Raw genomic sequence first — 17,807 nt, 5'->3', positions numbered from 1 at the left:
AAGTTTGCTGTCCCGTGTCCTCTTTTTTTACAGGACGCTTTAGTGAACAAGAGGTTTCCCAAATTGTCCCAAGCAATTGTGCGACGGCTGCCACAACTTTCACAGGTAAGTTAGGATCAGAGCAGTATTTGAGAGATACTGTCCCTGACTAATCTGTCTTTTGTATGGTTGCCTGATTTTGTTCACATTGACTCTGGCACTTTCATAGCACTTTTAGTTTTATACAAATATATTGCATTTGAGTGATTCCCTTCAGTCTTCCTTATTTGCTTTACAAAATCCTTATTTGTTTGTTTTCTCACCACAAAGTTTGCACCTACACAAAAATTACAGCCTCTATGGATGTACTAAGAAAGCTTCCTGCATGATGAGCAGTTTCTTGTAATGAGTCTTGTGATTACTAGACTCATTACTAGTGTTGTGATTACATCTGGGCTTGAATGTTGTATAAATCTTACCCTCCCTCCTATTTCAGGTTGGCACCAAACCCCTATGGCTGGACACGGCCCCGTCCTTTCAGCTAAGAGCCCCACGAATGGGGAGGGACTCTGGTTCTGTGGCCTCGGGTGGACTTTCTAGTAAGTTCTCTGACACTCGTAAGTTTCATGATAGGCCTGCATTCAGTATTGTCAGCGACATCGCCGTCATTGTAGCCTTTGAAGCTTTGAAAAAACAAATAATGTAAGCATTTTTGTGCGTCGTCACGTGCCATGCCAAAACAACTGTGAATCACCACGGAAAGAAGACTCCTTCTGTGTAGCCTGAGTAAAGCCATGTGAAGAATGCTCGTCCCTCTGCCCGTCCAAACGCAGTGTCCCTGAAACAGACCCCTGTCCCTTGCAGGGGATGGCGAAGGCAGTGTGGCGGCAGGGAGCCGGCAGCAGTTGGAGAGCACCAGGGCCCGGAAGGGCGGCCCTGCCTCCGGACCCACCAGGTCCCCAGGGGCCCGGCGATCCCAGCCCAAAACCGGGCGAGAGCTCTTCCGCAGCAGACTGGTCAGCGTTATCATGTGAGTGCAGCGTTCCCATGCGTTTCCCCGTCTTCAGAGCACAGTGTCATTACACGCGTCTAGGTCTCCTGCCCATTACATCATGTTTAATCGCCTCTGCGTATAGAACAGCATCATCACACCCTCACAGTCCTCACACAAGCTACCTCTTTTTTAAACGCCACTGAATGCAGAGGAAGAACACGAGAACACCCATAAGGAAAATACACAGCCATGATGAGAATAGGCCATTCAGTCTTCCTGTTTGGAAAAGAAGGAACCTCACACTCTTTCACTCGCGTTTAAATGCCACTGCATACATAATGTAATAGAACAACCAGAGCTTTATTCACAGCAAGGGGAAACGGAACTGTCAGTAAAGGACAGACAGGCACATAAATGTACACATACATTAACTGGTATAAAAAAAAAGGTCAGTATTAACAGTGCATTTATCTCTGCTTGTGAAAGTTTATACACACTTCACGGATTATTGTTTCTGACTCATACAGTCATACTGCATTAACTAATTATAGAGCATCCTGGAAAATATTGGATGATTATTTGTGAGGGCCCAAATATGATCTTAATGGGCTGGATATTGTCTAAAGTAATTGTGGAGATGGCATTTTAACTGGATTCATTTCCGCCCCGGTATCAGGCACCAGGAATCCGATGCAGATTCGCTTGCCCTGGAGCACGTTAAAGCTTCTTCGGAGAAGGATATCTTGGTAGGGAACAATGCCTTACACATTTATCTGTCAGTAGGAGTTTCGTCCTATTTATCTTTGAAATTATTGGATTAAAATAACACAATTAAGATTTGATTTGGTTCATATTACGCTGTAAGTCAAACTCTTTCAGAGTGCTTTCCGAATAAGTAAATCGGATATTTATTACATGGATTTTGTGTGCCAACTGTCATGGTGGTTGCTGAAATTTCATTTGCTTGCCATGGTGAGCCTGGCCTTGCTTCATTGCTTCTCTGTTGCTATCTCCTTTGGCCTCTACAGAGATATAACTACTACATTAACAATGGCATCGACACAAAGCATGTGGCTCCCATGGAGGACTCCTGGCTGGAGAACGTGATGAGCCTGGTCCCCACTCCTCTGAAGAAGCAGACCGACACCATAGATGCTCTGTGCAATGAGATGAGGGAGGACTACTTGCTGAGCGTCAAGAAAGCCATAGGTAGGCTATATGATGTACTCTGTGGTCAGTGTAGTCTCTGACCCTGTTGGGTTCAGAATTTAAATCAATCTTTTGACTTTAGTTTTTAATCGTATTTCATATGTTATTTTTAGCTGGCATTTTAACTGTTCTCTCCATGGGCTCAACACAGAAATTCCCCTGCCTTCAGATGTGCATTTATGTTATTAGTTTGCAGTGTGTTTAAATGTGCAGTGTGTTTAAATGTAGAGTTAACTGCGCAGTGTGTTTAAATGTGCTGTGGTCCTTAAATGCGGAGTTAAATGTGCAGTGTGCTTAAATGTGCAGTGTGTTTAAATGTGGACTTAAATGTGCAGTGTGTTTAAATGTGGACTTAAATGTGCAGTGTGCTTAAATGTGGAGTTAAACGTGCAGTGTGTTTAAATGTGCAGTGTGCTTAAATGTGGAGTTAAATGTGCAGTGTGCTTAAATGTGGAGTTAACTGCGCAGTGTGTTTAAATGTGCTGCGGTCCTTAAATGCGGAGTTAAATGTGCAGTGTGTTTAAATGTGGACTTAAATGTGCAGTGTGTTTAAATGTGGACTTAAATGTGCAGTGTGCTTAAATGTGGAGTTAAACGTGCAGTGTGTTTAAATGTGCAGTGTGCTTAAATGTGGAGTTAAATGTGCAGTGTGCTTAAATGTGGAGTTAAATGCAGTGTGCTTAAATGTGGAGTTAAATGTACAGTGTGCTTAAATGTGGAGTTAAATGTGCAGTGTGTTTAAATGTGGAGTTAAATGTGTAGTGTGTTTAAATGTGGAGTTAAATGTGTAGTGTGTTTAAATGTGGAATTAAATGTGCAGTGTGCTTAAATGTGGGGTTAAATGTGTAGTGTGTTTAAATGTGGAGTTAAATGTGTAGTGCGTTTAAATGTGGAGTTAAATATGCAGTGTGTTATTTCAGTGGATTTTGTACTGAGGGATCCCAGAGAAAAAGATGAAAAGGTGAAAGACCTGCCCCCACATCGAGCTGAGTGAGTCTCACAAAATGTGCATCTAATTGACTTATTTTGTTTTTATAAAACAAATTGTGCAGATTCATTAATCTTTACAGCATGATATGACAGGTGATATCTCCAGACTGTTGGCTTTGTATTTAAAAGTAAAAGCTGATATCTGTGCTCATTTGCTTTCTCCATGAATATGGAAGTTTGCATTTGAGGTGTAATGTACATCCATAACTGCTGGATGGGAGTCAGCATTGGTTTTAGCCAGTCAAATAAACCCCCAAAAAAAAAGTAAGTGAGATATTGAGATATGACCAAGCACAGTTCAGTGTTTTGTTTGCGTGAAACGCCTGACTTTACTTTTCAGAATGCAGGTAGTTCCGAAGCCCTGGAGGAAGTCGTTCCTGTACGCTCAGGGCATGATGCGTGACAAACTCCATGCCATCAGCCCCACCATGCTGTCTGTGCTGGGCCTGTGGCAGGTGTCCTATAAGTGAGTGACTCTCCCAACACCCAGCGGTCTGCTTACAGCGCACCCCAGAAGCACTGCGTTTGGCCCGGGCCTGTCTGTCCGTGTTTTTTCTGTCCATGAGTTTGTGTGGGTTTACAGGACTCACCAGGATTGTGGTCAAATACTGAACACCTGCTGTAAAATCCAGCTATGGGCTGCTTGAAATGACCAGCTACCAGCTGTTTGAAAACATAGCTTGAACTGGTCAAACCATTTTGAGTACAGAGCTGGTCTGAACTGGTGAACGAGCTACCAGCTGATTCAAAACATAGCTTGAGTAGTTTTTTTCAGCAGGGTACAACAGTCCTACAGAATCACGCGGCCAAAACTGGTCATACTGAGAGACGGTGCTCACTAGCGCCACTGCAGTTAGCTCCAGTATAGGTAATTCAGACCCGTTTTCAGTGTAAAGTCCATGGTACAATTGCGGTCGAACTAAGAAGTCAATTTAAGCCCTTTCACAAGCCCAGGTCTCTGGTTCATTCCCGTTTTTTCCACCCGCAGGGGTCTGCGTCTGATCGACGTGGACGAGTTTCGCAGTCTGGAGGAGTCCATGGAGCTCTCCTTTTTCCAGCAGGCCATCAGGAAGCAGATCATCGCCACCCAAGAGATTCTCCTCAAAAAGTACGACACGGTGTCACGACAGGCCGGAATCCGGTCTCTCCGATTTCAGAATGGAACAAAAGGGAAATGTGGTCTGTTGCAGTCACGTGTCTGGGTTGTAATTACATTGGCGAATCAGTTTAAACACATCATTTACAGCCTGCGTTCCGGTTAAACAATGTTGCACAGTTTAAATTAAATTACAGTTTCTCGAGAACCTCATTTGTCTCAGACTCTGATAGAAGTTTAATTAATTGTGAAGGTTTGTTGTGAATTTTGCCTGGGGTATTAGCACTTGAACTTGTTTTATAATATCAAGTTCAGGTTATGCTGTAGCTTGTAACAGCTCAATGTAATCCGGTTAGGCCCTAGCTGTATTTACTGGTTGCGCACTGTGGGCTGAAAGTCTGTGGATGTTGACATGCTGCCTCCCATATTTCTGCTTTCAGATGGTTTCTGGATGTTCAGCAGATCTACTATGTGGGGAACAAGCGCAAACTTGTCCCCAGCATCCACACCCCCTGCAAACTGCAGTCATTCTTCAACTGTGCAGCCACCCTGATGACCCAACACCTGCAGAGCCTGGCTCTGGAGTCCATCCGGGACTATACTCACCTCATCATCAAGGAACCGGTACATAGTGCACAAGGATGCGGATATAGATGCCCTGTGCCTGTACCTTCTTCTTACTGTGCCTATACCATCTCATTAGTGTACTACCAAAGGGCCCTTTGTGTCTATCCCACCTGATTAGAGTACTACCACAAGGCCCATTGTGCATATACCACCTCATTAGAAGTAATACCATAGGGCCCATTGTGCCTACACCATCTCATTACTGCACAACCATAGGGCCCATTGTTAATGGCTAATGGCTAATGGTTGGCATTTATCCAAAAGGTGCGATATAAATGTGCCTGTAAAATGTTATTTGTGTACTACCATATGGCCTGTCTTATTGTACCATGTTCTACCAGAAGTTTTAAATAACCTAACCTCTCGAATCAGTTTGAAGTTACCAACTCAATGACAAATTTAACGCAGTTATTAAACTCCATTACCCAGGGAGCAGTGCGAGTGTACGAGCACTCAGGCTTCGTCCTCAGGCTGATCCTGGATCAGACGGTCATCAAGCTGCACCCCGATTTCAGCGACTTCGAGGAGGTCATGCTGAAGACCTACGAGCTGATGTTGGAGGCCATCGCCGTGGTGCCACGCGTGGAGTCCACACTCTACACCGAATGGGTACCTAAAGGCCTCCCTGTCCACTCCGAGCTCATTCCAGCCCTTTGTTTTTCTCCTCTTTTTTCCTTGTCCCTTGCTCCTGACCCGGAAATTGATCACGGCCCACAATCTTTAAAGACATTCCAACCCACTAAATGTTCCTTCTAGGAGCTAGAAGTAGAAGTTAGGAACTCCCAATCTTTCCTTCGAGCAAGAAAACGAAAGCGCATCCTTTGCGGGAGTATTTATTTCGGAAAGCCTGACGTAGAAATGATTGTACCCCACCTGTGGATCAATCTGCCACACATCTGGCTGGATATGGACTGATGTTTGAAAGAGAAGAGCAAGGATATTACATTGGCCTAATTCACACTTTCTCGATTTCCCCGTCTTCAATTCTTTTTATTGCCATGTTTCCTAGCCTCTCCCGATGGGTGGAGCTAGGAGTGGGAAAAAAAGAAAAAGAAAAAAAGAGGAGAAAAATAGGCGATTGGAATGAGCCCTAGATCACACTGAAATATAATGAAAACTTTGAAATTAAGTATGAAATCTAATAAAGTGTACTGTGTACTGTGTTTTCTATTTCTATTTTGCTGTCCAATACCATCCAAAAACATTGTTAGCCATGAACATAGCCGCCATTTTCTTTGCCCCCAAAAAACATTTGTTTTGATCCGCAGTCTCGATGAATAAATGAGGAGTAAACACTAAGCGAGTGAAATTGAAACTAATCTGTTTTTTTTAAACAAGCTACCAGCACTAGCTGGTTGACCAGCTCATATCCAGCTACACCAGCTTATGAGCAGGTTGACCAGCTCAATTTTCAAGCTGGTCAAGCTGGCATGGCTGGATTCTACAGCAGGGTGATATGTGTGGACCAGGTAAATGCGGCCCGTTCTAATACCCGGTAGGGGGGGATGTGAAGCCAGCGTGCCTGACGTGTCCACCCCTCTCCCCCAGCCCGGGAGCCAGACCCCCGGCACGCTGAGGCCCGTGGTGCTGCCGGAGATCCTGGAGGCGCGGCTGGAGGAGACGCGGCAGATGATCCGGGAGGAGAGCACGCTGGCCATGCAGCACGTCCGCCTCTACGACAAGTACGCCGGCCTGGTGAGCCGGCAGGCCGAGGTGGACGTGGAGGAGTTCCTGCGCGAGAGGCACTCCTTCCACGACACCGTGATGGAGGTCACGCGCTACAAGAAACTCGCCGACGACATCCAGTACCACTCCGCCAAGGTGCCGCCTCCCTCTCCCCACATCCCCACATCCCCTCTCTCCCCCATCCCCACCTCCCCTCTTCCCATATCCCCACCACCCCTCTCCTCTCTCCTCTCTCCCCCCATCCCTACCTCCCCTCTTCCCATATCCCCACCTCCCCTCTCCCCACATCCCCACATCCCCTCTCCTCTCTCCTCTCTCCCCCATCCCTACCTCCCCTCTTCCCATATCCCCACCACCCCTCTCCCCACATTCCCACCTCCCCTCTCCTCTCCTCTCCTCTCTCCCCTCTCCCCTCTCTCTCCCCACCTCCCCATATCCCCCTCTCCCCTCCCTCCACCGCTCCTAACAGAGGCATTAATCTCAATGTGACGCGCATACAAAGCGAAGGCTGCTGGTGATGAAGATGCACTGGTGCACTGCTGAACAGGATGAGGGATACTTTTCCCCTGAGGGCCCCGCGGAGGCTGACGGCTCTTTTAATCCGTTTCGCCCGCTAAAACGTCTCCGCTGCTTCACCCGCCCCGGTCACAGGAGGACACCGGGCACGTGCAGACTCAGAAATAAGGGACATTTTTGTTCTTCAAGGATCACATTTCCCAAAGGTACCCTGGAAGTACAGTAATGTTCTTTTTGGGTACCAATGAGTACGTTTTCCAAGCGAAAAAAAAAACCTTTTTAGGAGTTTTCGTACCTTTATTTCTGAGAGTGTGCGAGGTCAGTCCCTCTAATCAACTTTCAGACATTTGCAGTTAGTGACTTGTGATAAACGTGTTGTGCAGTTGGACTGTTTGTCTGGTTAGTATTCATTACGACTGTTCAACGAACAGGACAAAGTCAAATAAAGATAATTCATTCTTATTTTCTTCTTGACAAAAATGAATGAGACCCTGTGCTAAATGGAATGGAAGCCTTTGGCTGCACCACGCCCAGAGTAACCCCTCCAGGCCCCGGGGCCGGTGGACTGACGCGCGGCCGTGTTGCAGGTGCTGCGTCTGGGCATGTTCGAGGTGCACTCGGCAGAGCTGGTCACCGCCCTGGTGAGACGCGCGGAGGGGCTCTGCCAGAAACTGGTGGCCCGGATGCTGGAGGACCACCAGGTCATCAACAGACAGTGAGTGCGCCGCCCCGAACCCTACCCACAATGCCCCGCGCCCCCTCGTACTCCAGCGCCCCCGTTACCGCGGTGAAGAAGCGCTTCATCGCGTGCGGCGTGCTGACGGCGCTGTCTTTTGACCGCAGGTTGTGCGAGGAGTTCGAGAAGATCGCAGAGAAAGCCTTGGGCACCCCTCCCAACACCAAGGAACTGATGGAGCTGGTGGTAATGCACACACATCCGGCCAATCCTCTCACATCCGCATCGTCTCTCCTCCCCTTTCCACACACATCCGGCCAATCCTCTCACATCCGCATCGTCTCTCCTCCCCTTTCCGCACACATCCGGCCAATCCTCTCACTCCACTTTCCACACACATCCCCGTTTTCACTTGACTTTATGACAAGTTTTATTCACTTTTGTAGCTAACTAAAGCCATGAATGAATGAATGAATGAATGAATAGTACTTTACAATATGTGCAACTGTGATTCGACTTTTTTCAGTGATATTTTTTATATTTGCTTATCAGACACACTCAGTGAGCACATTATTAGGTATTTATTAGACATTTTGTAGACTTATTCGAGCAAAGTCTTCTGCTGCTGTGGCCTATCCACTGAGAGGTTTGACGCATTGTGTGTTCAGACTTCACTGTTGTAATGTGTGGTTATTTGTGTTACTGTCACCTTCCTGTCAGCTTTGACCAGTCTGGCCCTTCACCTCTAACGTCTCTCATTAATATGATTGTATGCATTGCAGTGCACACGATTGGCTGAGTAGATAATCACAGGAATAAGTCAGTATACAGGTGTTCCTGTTAAAGTGCTTAGTGAGTGTATATTATCGTAAATTTTAATTTTGTAACAATACACACAATACTGGGAGAAGATTAAATTGAACTCTACTACTGCTATTGCTTTCTAATGAATTGTAATTTCAAATTCAAATTTGTATGTTCAAATTCACCCCCCCACCTCCCACTCACCAGACTGTTTAAAAACACGCGGTGTCCCCCCTGCCCTGTACCCCCTGCCCTGTACCCCACACCCCAGACTGTTTAAAAACACGCGGTGTCCCCCCTCCCCTGCACCCACACCCCCCCAGACTGAGTAAAAACACGCGGTGTGTCCCCCTCCCCTGTACCCCACACCCCACCAGACTGAGTAAAAACATGCGGTGTGTCCCCCTCCCCTGTACCCACACCCCCCCAGACTGAGTAAAAACACGCGGTGTTCCTCCCTCCCCTGCACCCACACCCCCCCAGACTGAGTAAAAACACAGTGTCCCCCCTGCCCTGTACCCCACACCCCCCCAGACTGAGTAAAAACACATGGTGTCCCCCCTCCCCTGCACCCACACCCCAGGAGTACGTGGAGAAGGTGGAGAGCCAGGAGATGCCCGCCCTTGAGAAGAAGCTGCTGGAGTCCAAGACCAGCCTGTGCTTCCTGGTGGACTACACCATGTCGCCTGACCACATGCGGCTGAACCGCGACACCTTCCAGTGGCACGCCCGCATGCCCACCGTCTTCGCCGACCACCGCGAGGTCGTGCGCGAGAAGACCGAGCAGTACCAGAACGGCCTGAAGGTCCGAGCCCCGGAAACGAGGCCCAGCTCCGCCTCGTTCGCCGTTCGCCCGCTCCGCTTCACTCCGCCGCTTCTCGTGTTGCGTTCGCGTGGATCACCGTCCGTTTATTCATTTATTTATTCATGTATGGGGACGGAGCATGTTAATCATGCATGCGTGCACTTTGTTGTACGTCGCCCTGGATAAGAGCGTCTGCCAAATGCCATTAATGTAATGTAATGTAATCAACATTTTCAGTTTCCACCTCAACGCGAATGTGCCAGAGTTAGCTAATGAGAGATGGTAGACGGATGTCATTGTTGTAGACGAGAGCACAACGGCGAAATGTGAGTGGGACGGTAAATAACTTTTTAATGGTTTCCAAACTGACAACACAAAATGGACATGGATGAACAAATTTGTTTTTGGCATTTTTTCCCCAACGTAGATTAAGAGCCATTCCAGACACAGTCTTCCCTGTCCTATCCATGTTGCAAAATGCCTGTATTGTAGGATAATGCAAAATCACCATAGCAACTTATGGTGACGTAATATGTCAGCAATATGTCATTTGCTGCTGTGCCGCTCTGCCCTTTTCCCGTACCGTCCCAAAAGCGGCGTTCTGCCGCCTCCCGTGCTCCACGCGGACGCAGCATAAGGCCTGCGGGTCTTTGAAGTGACTTTGAAATGCTGGATTCTACTTGTTTATTCAGTCTCTGTTTAGCCTGGGAGTCCCTTTGAGACCGGCCTGTCTTATTCAAGGGCACCCTGACATAAACGCACAATAACCGTCACAAAGACACAAATAAGAAGGTACAATAGGTGTACAATAACACGTCTGGCCGCTTTCCCAAGTTGTTCTTTTCGCGGAAGGTGTTTATTGGACCGACGCTGGCGGCTAGCAGAGGATAAAAAGCACGATAGATTTTTGTCCTTGTCCTTATTTGTTTTAAAAGGAAAGCAGACAGTCTGCCCACCTTTCATATTGTGTGCATTATTCAGAAGGAAGGCAGAGGGGGGTCAGAGAGACAGAAGGGATCATAGCTGAGGAGGTGATGTGGCTAGGGACTGGCCCCACAGAGGGAGCCCCAGAGACAGACTGACACATCGTGCCTGTTTTTTTTTTTTTTTTTTCACCATAAGTGACAAATGCTAGGCCCTTTTGTCTTTTACCAAGTTGCTCATGCATAAGAGAGCAAGTAGAAAGTTTTCTTTAGGTATTCTAGACCTAGTTCTCAGATACAGGAGCTCAAATGTCGTAGTGTTATCAATTTCCCCTACCCTGCCACCGGAGATGCTAACAGGGAGAAGGTTAATGGACAGTATTGAAATCAAGTACTTCACTGTAAACCCAAAAAGGTCAGTTCACTCAAATGGTTTAAGGAATCCAATTACCTTGAAGCATTTGAGTAGGGCAACGTAATCTGTTCGAAGTGTTCAATGGCCTTTAAATTTTGCGTCAAACTTTTACGATTCCTTTTTTAAATTGAGACTACTCAATCCATTTAGTAAGATAGACATATAGGCTCATGCCATACAGTGTTGGAGAGCAAGGCTTCACAAATCGCAGAATGAACCTATCATGAGGAGTCATATTGGAGTGCGAAACCTTTTTTGAATCGGTCAAACCAACCAGCCCCTGGCAGCATGAAGTAGCTCCTCCCACCACAGGTTTACCTTAAACCCCGCCCGTCCCACTGCTGCCTCGAACCCGCTGCTCAGCATGTGTCCGACGCCACGCTTCTGCCCCCGGCTGCTGTCTCCCCGTTATGTGTCCGACGCTACGCTTCTGCCCCCAGCTGCGGTGCGAGAGGTTCGTGGAGGAGCTGGAGGGCTACAGCAGACAGGTGGAGGAGTTTGTCTCTTTCGGGGATGTGGCTGACCTGAACAAGTACCTGAAGAAGGCCCAAGCCCTGAACTCCAAACTGGAGACCGCTATGGACAAGGTACAGCAGGCCGTTATTCACAGCCCCCTTTCCACATTCGTCACGGGCAACAGTAGTTTTTAAACACCAACACTACATTTGTACAGCTGGTTATTTACTGAAATGATTTAGATGAAGTGCCCTGCTCAAGGGTACCGAGGCAAGGGGCCCCACCTGGGAATAATAAGTGTTTCAACAAGGTCAGTTCTGTAACCGTTATGCTACGCCAAAGGCACGCCAAATGGCCTTTGCGCGAGGCAGGCAATCTGTCATTTAGCAGAAATGCACTGGGGTGCAGTATACATGTGGCAGAATTGTTTTGGTGGCGATGCAAAATCTTTTTAAAATGTAATAATCAACACCTTTCTTTCCTCCTTTTCTTTAATCGTACCCAACACAGTGGTAAGAAAACAAACTTCAGAGGTCACGTGAAATGACTCCGGTAAAAACTAGTGGGATTAAATGAAATAAGATGACAGGTGATGTGGCACATGGCAGAGATGATTGTTACAAACATCTAACAATCATTGATAAGGCTAATCACCCAGCTCTAAATCAAAGTCTTACACAATGCAGACCCAATACCTGTACACATTTTTGTACAGGTGAATAAAATGTCATAACAGAATCATACTTTATATTATTTATATCTTTTTCAGTATCGTGAGATGCTGATTTGTGGATTAGACATTAAAGCATACCACAGGCCTTCTGGGTAATCCTGAAGTGCTATGAGAGATGAGATTGGATTTTCAAATCCCAATACGAGCAGCCATCCCAAACAATTCACAGTACCAAACGTGACGTGCGTTCAAGATGGCAAACATTAGCTAATATTCGGCAACATTCGGCAACATAAATTGTCAAACTATTTTCTGTTGGGCACGAGTGTTAGCTAAGGTTTGCTAACAGTTTGAAAAGGTAGTGTGGGCGAACAAAAATGTCTGCTGATGGGGACAATGCAGAGAGAACAAAATTTGACGATCAATTGGCTGTTATAATGCACTTTAATCAATGTAATATTTGTTCTGACCTCGTATCAGCTAGCAGGCATTGTTAGACCGAAGTCGCCTCCATTTGTATTAAAAAGGCGTTGGTGGTGAACTAAATGGAATGTTTATTTAAAATCACCCAACAGTAACGGTTTGCTGCAGACGCAGTTCGGCGCGAACGTTCGCCGTCGTGAAAGCGCGTACGCTTCCCCCTCCGCGTCCGCTAATCTTCCGTCCCCGCAGATCGACGGCTTCAACATGGAGGAAGAGGCCTACGAGTGGCCGGTGTCCCAGTACCCTCAGCGCAAGGACACCCAGGACCGGCTGGGGCCCTACCTGCGCCTGTACGAGACCGCCTCTGAGTTCCAGAGCCGCCACAAGGCCTGGCTGGAGGGGCCCCTGGGCACGGTCAACCCGGACAAGGTGGAGTCGGAGGTGGGCAACTGCTGGCGCGCGCTGTACAAGCTGGAGAAGACCTTCCAGGACTCTCCGCAGGCCCTGAACATCGCCAGCCTGATGAAGACCGAGGTGGAGGCCTTCCGGGAGAACATCCCGCTCATCCAGGTGCTGTGCAACCCGGGCCTGCGTGACCGCCACTGGGACGCCATGACGGAGGTGGTGGGCTTCCCGCTCAAGCCCGAGGACGAGGACAAGGCCAGCGTGTCCGGCTTCCTGCACATGGGCCTGCACGCCCACCTGGGCAGCTTCGAGGGGATCAGCGAGGCGGCCAGCAAGGAGTACTCACTGGAGAAGGCCATGGAGAAGATGGAGTTCGAGTGGAGCGGGATGGAGTTTGGCCTGCTGCCCTACCGCGAGACGGGCACCTCCATCTTGTCCTCGGTGGAGGAGGTGCAGACGCTGCTGGACGACCACATCGTCAAGACGCAGACCATGCGCGGCTCGCCCTTCGTCAAGCCCTTCGAGAACGAGATACGGTCAGTGTGTGTGTGTGTGTGTGTCTGTGTGCGTGTCTGTGTGTGTGTGCGTGTGTGTTTGTGTGCGTGCGTGTGTGTTTGTGTGCGTGTATACATTTGTGTGCATGTGTGTGTTTGTGTGCACATGTTTGTGTTTGTGCATGTTTGTGTCCGTGTGTGTGTGTGTGTGTGTGTGTGTATGTGCGCGCGCGCGTGTGTGTGTGTGTATTTGTATGCATCTCTCCTGCTATATACAGCATAGAGTAGTCCACCTATGCTCATGGAAGCCGGCATTGAGCATGCTGTATATATGTAGGTATGTGTGTGTGTGTTTAGCCTATTTTACACAACAGCTTATCTGAGCTTGTGTTATCTGCACGAAAAATGCTTTTTGTGTGTACATGTGTGGAGAAACAATGAAGTACAGCAAATCCATGCATGTTATGAACATCGCGCACTTGATTTGGGCTTCCTGACTGAGTCAGTGTGTGGTGTGCTGGGTGTGTGAGAGAGAGACTGCTCTCTGCTGCCCCCTGCACTTGATTTGGGCTTCCTGACTGAGTCAGTGTGTGGAGTGCTGGGTGTGTGTTGTGAGAGAGACTGCTCTCTGCTGCCCCCTGCACTTGATTTGGGCTTCCTGACTGAGTCAGTGTGTGGAGTGCTGGGTGTGTGTTGTGAGAGAGACTGCTCTCTGCCCCCCCCCCCCCCCTGCAGGGACTGGGAGGCGAAGCTGTTGCTCCTGCAGGAGATCCTGGACGAGTGGCTGAAGGTCCAGGCCACCTGGCTGTACCTGGAGCCCATCTTCAGCTCGCCCGACATCATGGCCCAGATGCCGGAGGAGGGACGCCGTTTCACCACCGTGGACAAGAACTGGAAGGACACCATGAAGCAGGTCTCCCTGGTGAGCCCCCCACCCCACGGAGCACACACCCAGACGGGCCAACGCTCGCTAACTTTAGCTGACGTTCACCAACATGTTCATACTTTTTTTGTGTTCGCCACAAATGTTAGCCAACCACTTGGGCCCGAGTCCTTATCTTTGTTGTACTGGTAGCAGTTGAAATTGTACTTCCCTCTCGGGTCTTTCAGCGCACTTGTCCCTGGTTATAGGTATGCACTTTGCACTCTGTTGTATGTCGCTCTGGATAAGAGCGTCTGCCAAATGCCATTAATGTCATGTAATGTAATGCTTGAAAAGTTAGTGCGTGGCAAACAAAAATGGCTACTGATGGGGAAAATGCTGAGAGACAATTTGGCAAGTTGACAATTGTTTGGCTGTTATAATGCCAACTTGTAGTTTCCTCCTCCCACACGGCAAAGAATCTTGGGGTGACTCTTGATAACAGCCTTACCCTGGCTCCACAAGTATCCTCCACTGCCAGAACCTGCAGGTTCTACCTCTACAATATACGCCGTATCCGTCATCTCCTGATGGAGAAAGCCACCCAGCTCCTAATCCAGGCGATCGTCATTTCCCGCCTGGATTACTGCAACTCCCTCCTAGCCGGTCTCCCAGCGTGTGCCATCAAGCCCCTCCAGCTGGTCCAGAATGCTGCAGCCCACCTGATCACCAGTCAGCCCAGGTCGGCTCATGTCACCCCACTCCTCATTGGCCTCCACTGGCTTCCTATTGCCGCACGCATCCGATTCAAGGCCCTAGTGTTGGCATTTCAGGCTGCTAAGGGGACTGCCCCACCTTACTTACAATCCTTAATCATTCCCTACTCCCCAGCTAGACCACTCCGGTCTGCCAGCTCTGGGAGTATTATTCGTACTATTTGTATAATTGATAGAGCTTCTTTAGCAGCTCAGCCAGCACAGTTAGACCTTTAGCTTACTAATATAGAATAATATGTAAAATGACATGTGGAACAAGCAGCAATAATAGGTACAGAACAAGCAGAATGACAGTAAATAGGCCACTTAAATCCACGATTAAACCATATAACCATAAAGCCAACCAATGACCTATTAAAACAGCTCTACATTCGCAAACACAACTTGTTTCGGCCACATCCCTGATTACTGCCCAGCTCCCTGCTCGTGGAACGCTGGGGCGACATGGCTCAGGCAGTAAGAGCAGTCGTCTGGCAGTCAGAGGGTTGCCGGTGAGTGTGTGTATGAATGGGTGAATGAGAAGCATCAATTGTACAGCACTTTGGATAAAGGTGCTATATAAATGCCAACCATTTACCATTTGGCGGAGGCGTAATAACAGCATTTAAAGCTGTGCAGCCATTCTGAGAGCCGTCGAGCGTGGGCACCAGGATCCTGGGCCTGTTCGTACAGGGAGCCGCATTTCCTGTTAAACCGTGTGTGTGTGTTTGTGTTTGTTTGTGTGAGTGTGTATGTGTGTGTGTTTGTGTTTGTTTGTGTGAGAGAGTGTGTATGTGTGTGTGTTTGTGTTTGTTTGTGTGAGAGAGTGTCTGTGTGTGTATGTGTGCGTGTGTGTGTTTGTGTTTGTTTGTGTGAGAGGAGTGAGGGCTATAACAGAGCAGAACAGCAGAGAGGAGCCAGAGCTAAAACAGAGCAGAACAGCAGAGAGGAGCCAGAGCTAAAACTGAGCAGAACAGCAGAGAGGAGCCAGAGCTAAAACAGAGCAGAACAGCAGAGAGGAGCCAGAGCTAAAACAGAGCAGAACAGCAGAGAGGAGCCAGAGCTAAAACAGAGCAGAACAGCAGAGAGGAGCCAGAGCTAAAACAGAGCAGAACAGCAGAGAGGAGCCAGGGCTAAAACAGCAGAACAGCAGAGAGGAGTGAGGGCTAAAACAGAACAGAACAGCATTGAGGAGCCAGAGCTAAAACAGAGCAGAACAGCAGAGAGGAGCCAGAGCTAAAACAGAGCAGAACAGCAGAGAGGAGCCAGAGCTAAAACAGAGCAGAACAGCAGAGAGGAGCCAGAGCTAAAACAGAGCAGAACAGCAGAGAGGAGCCAGGGCTAAAACAGCAGAACAGCAGAGAGGAGTGAGGGCTAAAACAGAACAGAACAGCATTGAGGAGCCAGAGCTAAAACAGAGCAGAACAGCAGAGAGGAGCCAGAGCTAAAACAGAGCAGAACAGCAGAGAGGAGCCAGGGCTAAAACTGAGCAGAACAGCAGAGAGGAGGCAGGGCTAAAACTGAGCAGAACAGCAGAGAGGAGCCAGAGCTAAAACAGAGCGGAACAGCAGAGAGGAGCCAGGGCTAAAACAGGCCGCAGTCCAGGCCACTGCCTGGCACGCTGTAATCAGGCACAGGGCCCCAGTGTGGCCTTAAAGCAGGACTGTCTGCCGTGTCCCTCCAGAGACATTCCAAAGGGTAATTGGCACCCTCAGCAGATCCGAAAATGAAACACATCAATATCACCCGCAGTTCTCCCAAAAATAAAATAAAAAAGTGTCTGACAAGGCCATCAAATAGAAATTATGGATTTTTGTCTGGAAGGAAGCGGTGATGTGGAATAGTCAGGAAATGAGGTCACGGAGACACACAAAAAAAAGTGCTGCTTGTGCTGTGTGTGTGTGTGTGTGTGTGTGTGTGTGTGTGTGTGTGTGTTTGCAGGTGTGAGTGTGTGTGTGTATAGTGTGCATGTGTGTGTGAGTGTGTGTGTGTACATGTGTGTGTGTGTGTGTGTGTGTGTGTGTGTAGCGTGCATGTGGTGCACGTGTGTATTGCCACAAATGACTTGAAGTCATAATAAATCTTTATCAACCCCACTTAGCATTTGTTGCATTGCAGTCTTGGACTGTGTGTGCATGTGTTTGGTTACAAAACCGTCCACCCAGGAAACACTGCTGCAGTGGGCTGCATTCTCTCCCTGAATACGCCCTCTACCTTACTGTTATCTGAGCCACAATTGAGCCACATTTTACTAAATATATTTGGTTCAAATATTTTGTTCATATAAAAGGCAATGTTACAAATAAATGTCAATTCACAAAGCAATGAGCAACTGAGCCACAGGGTGGCGATGTTGGTCCACGATACGCAGCTGCACTCATTTCTCAAAGGCATTATTTACCCTCTAGTTTAGTGTATCAACTAACTTCTCTTCGGGGGAAAAAGAAGATAAACAACTTGTAAATGAATTGAAGGAGAAAGGAAAAAATAACATCACAGTTCCACAAATTTTGGTTTTCATCCATTAGGTTAGAATCCCTTTGGAATTTTACAGGGGTTCGATCTAACGAATATAAACGCAGGAATGTCTCTTTTTTTTTTATTTAACTGTGAACTTCTGTGTGTAGTGCTGAGCGAACAGAAGCCATTACTGGCCTGTCAGACAAGCGGAGGAAGTCGCAGAGACAATCTGTCTGCCTGTGACAAGACGCTTCCTCTTTCAAGGTAAAACGTTTTGACCCGCGGTGGTACAAGCATTTAATTAGAACCGCAGAACGGAAATATGCTGAGAAATTGTGTCCGGGAGGGGGGGGGGGGGGTGGGGGCTGGGAGAATGGAACATGACAGCCTCTTCAGGTGGGTCTGAATGGCGGTATTGGATTGGGGGGCCGCGGTAAATTATTTTACTATACAGATGCACAGAGACGAGAGAACAAAGAACTTTTATGAACAATCAAATGGCAGAATGATTGGTGAAAGCTGGCCATTGCAAGGACCCCGCAACTCCTATTGTCACTGT

The 17,807-nt window shown here is 48.0% G+C and overlaps 1 protein-coding gene across 1 annotated transcript in view; it reads left to right on the top strand.

Annotated features, from left to right (window-relative positions):
- dnah7 (dynein, axonemal, heavy chain 7) overlaps positions 1-17,807 on the top strand; it is a 93,875-nt gene that overhangs the window by 344 nt on the left and 75,724 nt on the right. Inside the window, exons 2-17 of the mRNA XM_061226922.1 lie at positions 476-596; positions 844-1,009; positions 1,650-1,719; positions 2,002-2,182; positions 3,103-3,172; positions 3,513-3,638; positions 4,161-4,280; positions 4,709-4,892; positions 5,325-5,504; positions 6,444-6,716; positions 7,685-7,812; positions 7,941-8,019; positions 9,161-9,382; positions 11,161-11,307; positions 12,522-13,213; positions 13,907-14,093. Coding sequence (XP_061082906.1) covers positions 476-596; positions 844-1,009; positions 1,650-1,719; positions 2,002-2,182; positions 3,103-3,172; positions 3,513-3,638; positions 4,161-4,280; positions 4,709-4,892; positions 5,325-5,504; positions 6,444-6,716; positions 7,685-7,812; positions 7,941-8,019; positions 9,161-9,382; positions 11,161-11,307; positions 12,522-13,213; positions 13,907-14,093 — 2,946 coding nt within the window. The remainder of the gene's footprint in view (positions 1-475; positions 597-843; positions 1,010-1,649; positions 1,720-2,001; positions 2,183-3,102; positions 3,173-3,512; positions 3,639-4,160; positions 4,281-4,708; positions 4,893-5,324; positions 5,505-6,443; positions 6,717-7,684; positions 7,813-7,940; positions 8,020-9,160; positions 9,383-11,160; positions 11,308-12,521; positions 13,214-13,906; positions 14,094-17,807) is intronic.

This window comes from Conger conger, chromosome 17 (assembly GCF_963514075.1).
Source record: "Conger conger chromosome 17, fConCon1.1, whole genome shotgun sequence".
Lineage (NCBI taxonomy): Eukaryota > Metazoa > Chordata > Actinopteri > Anguilliformes > Congridae > Conger > Conger conger.
This window is presented reverse-complemented; position numbering and strand designations above follow the sequence as displayed.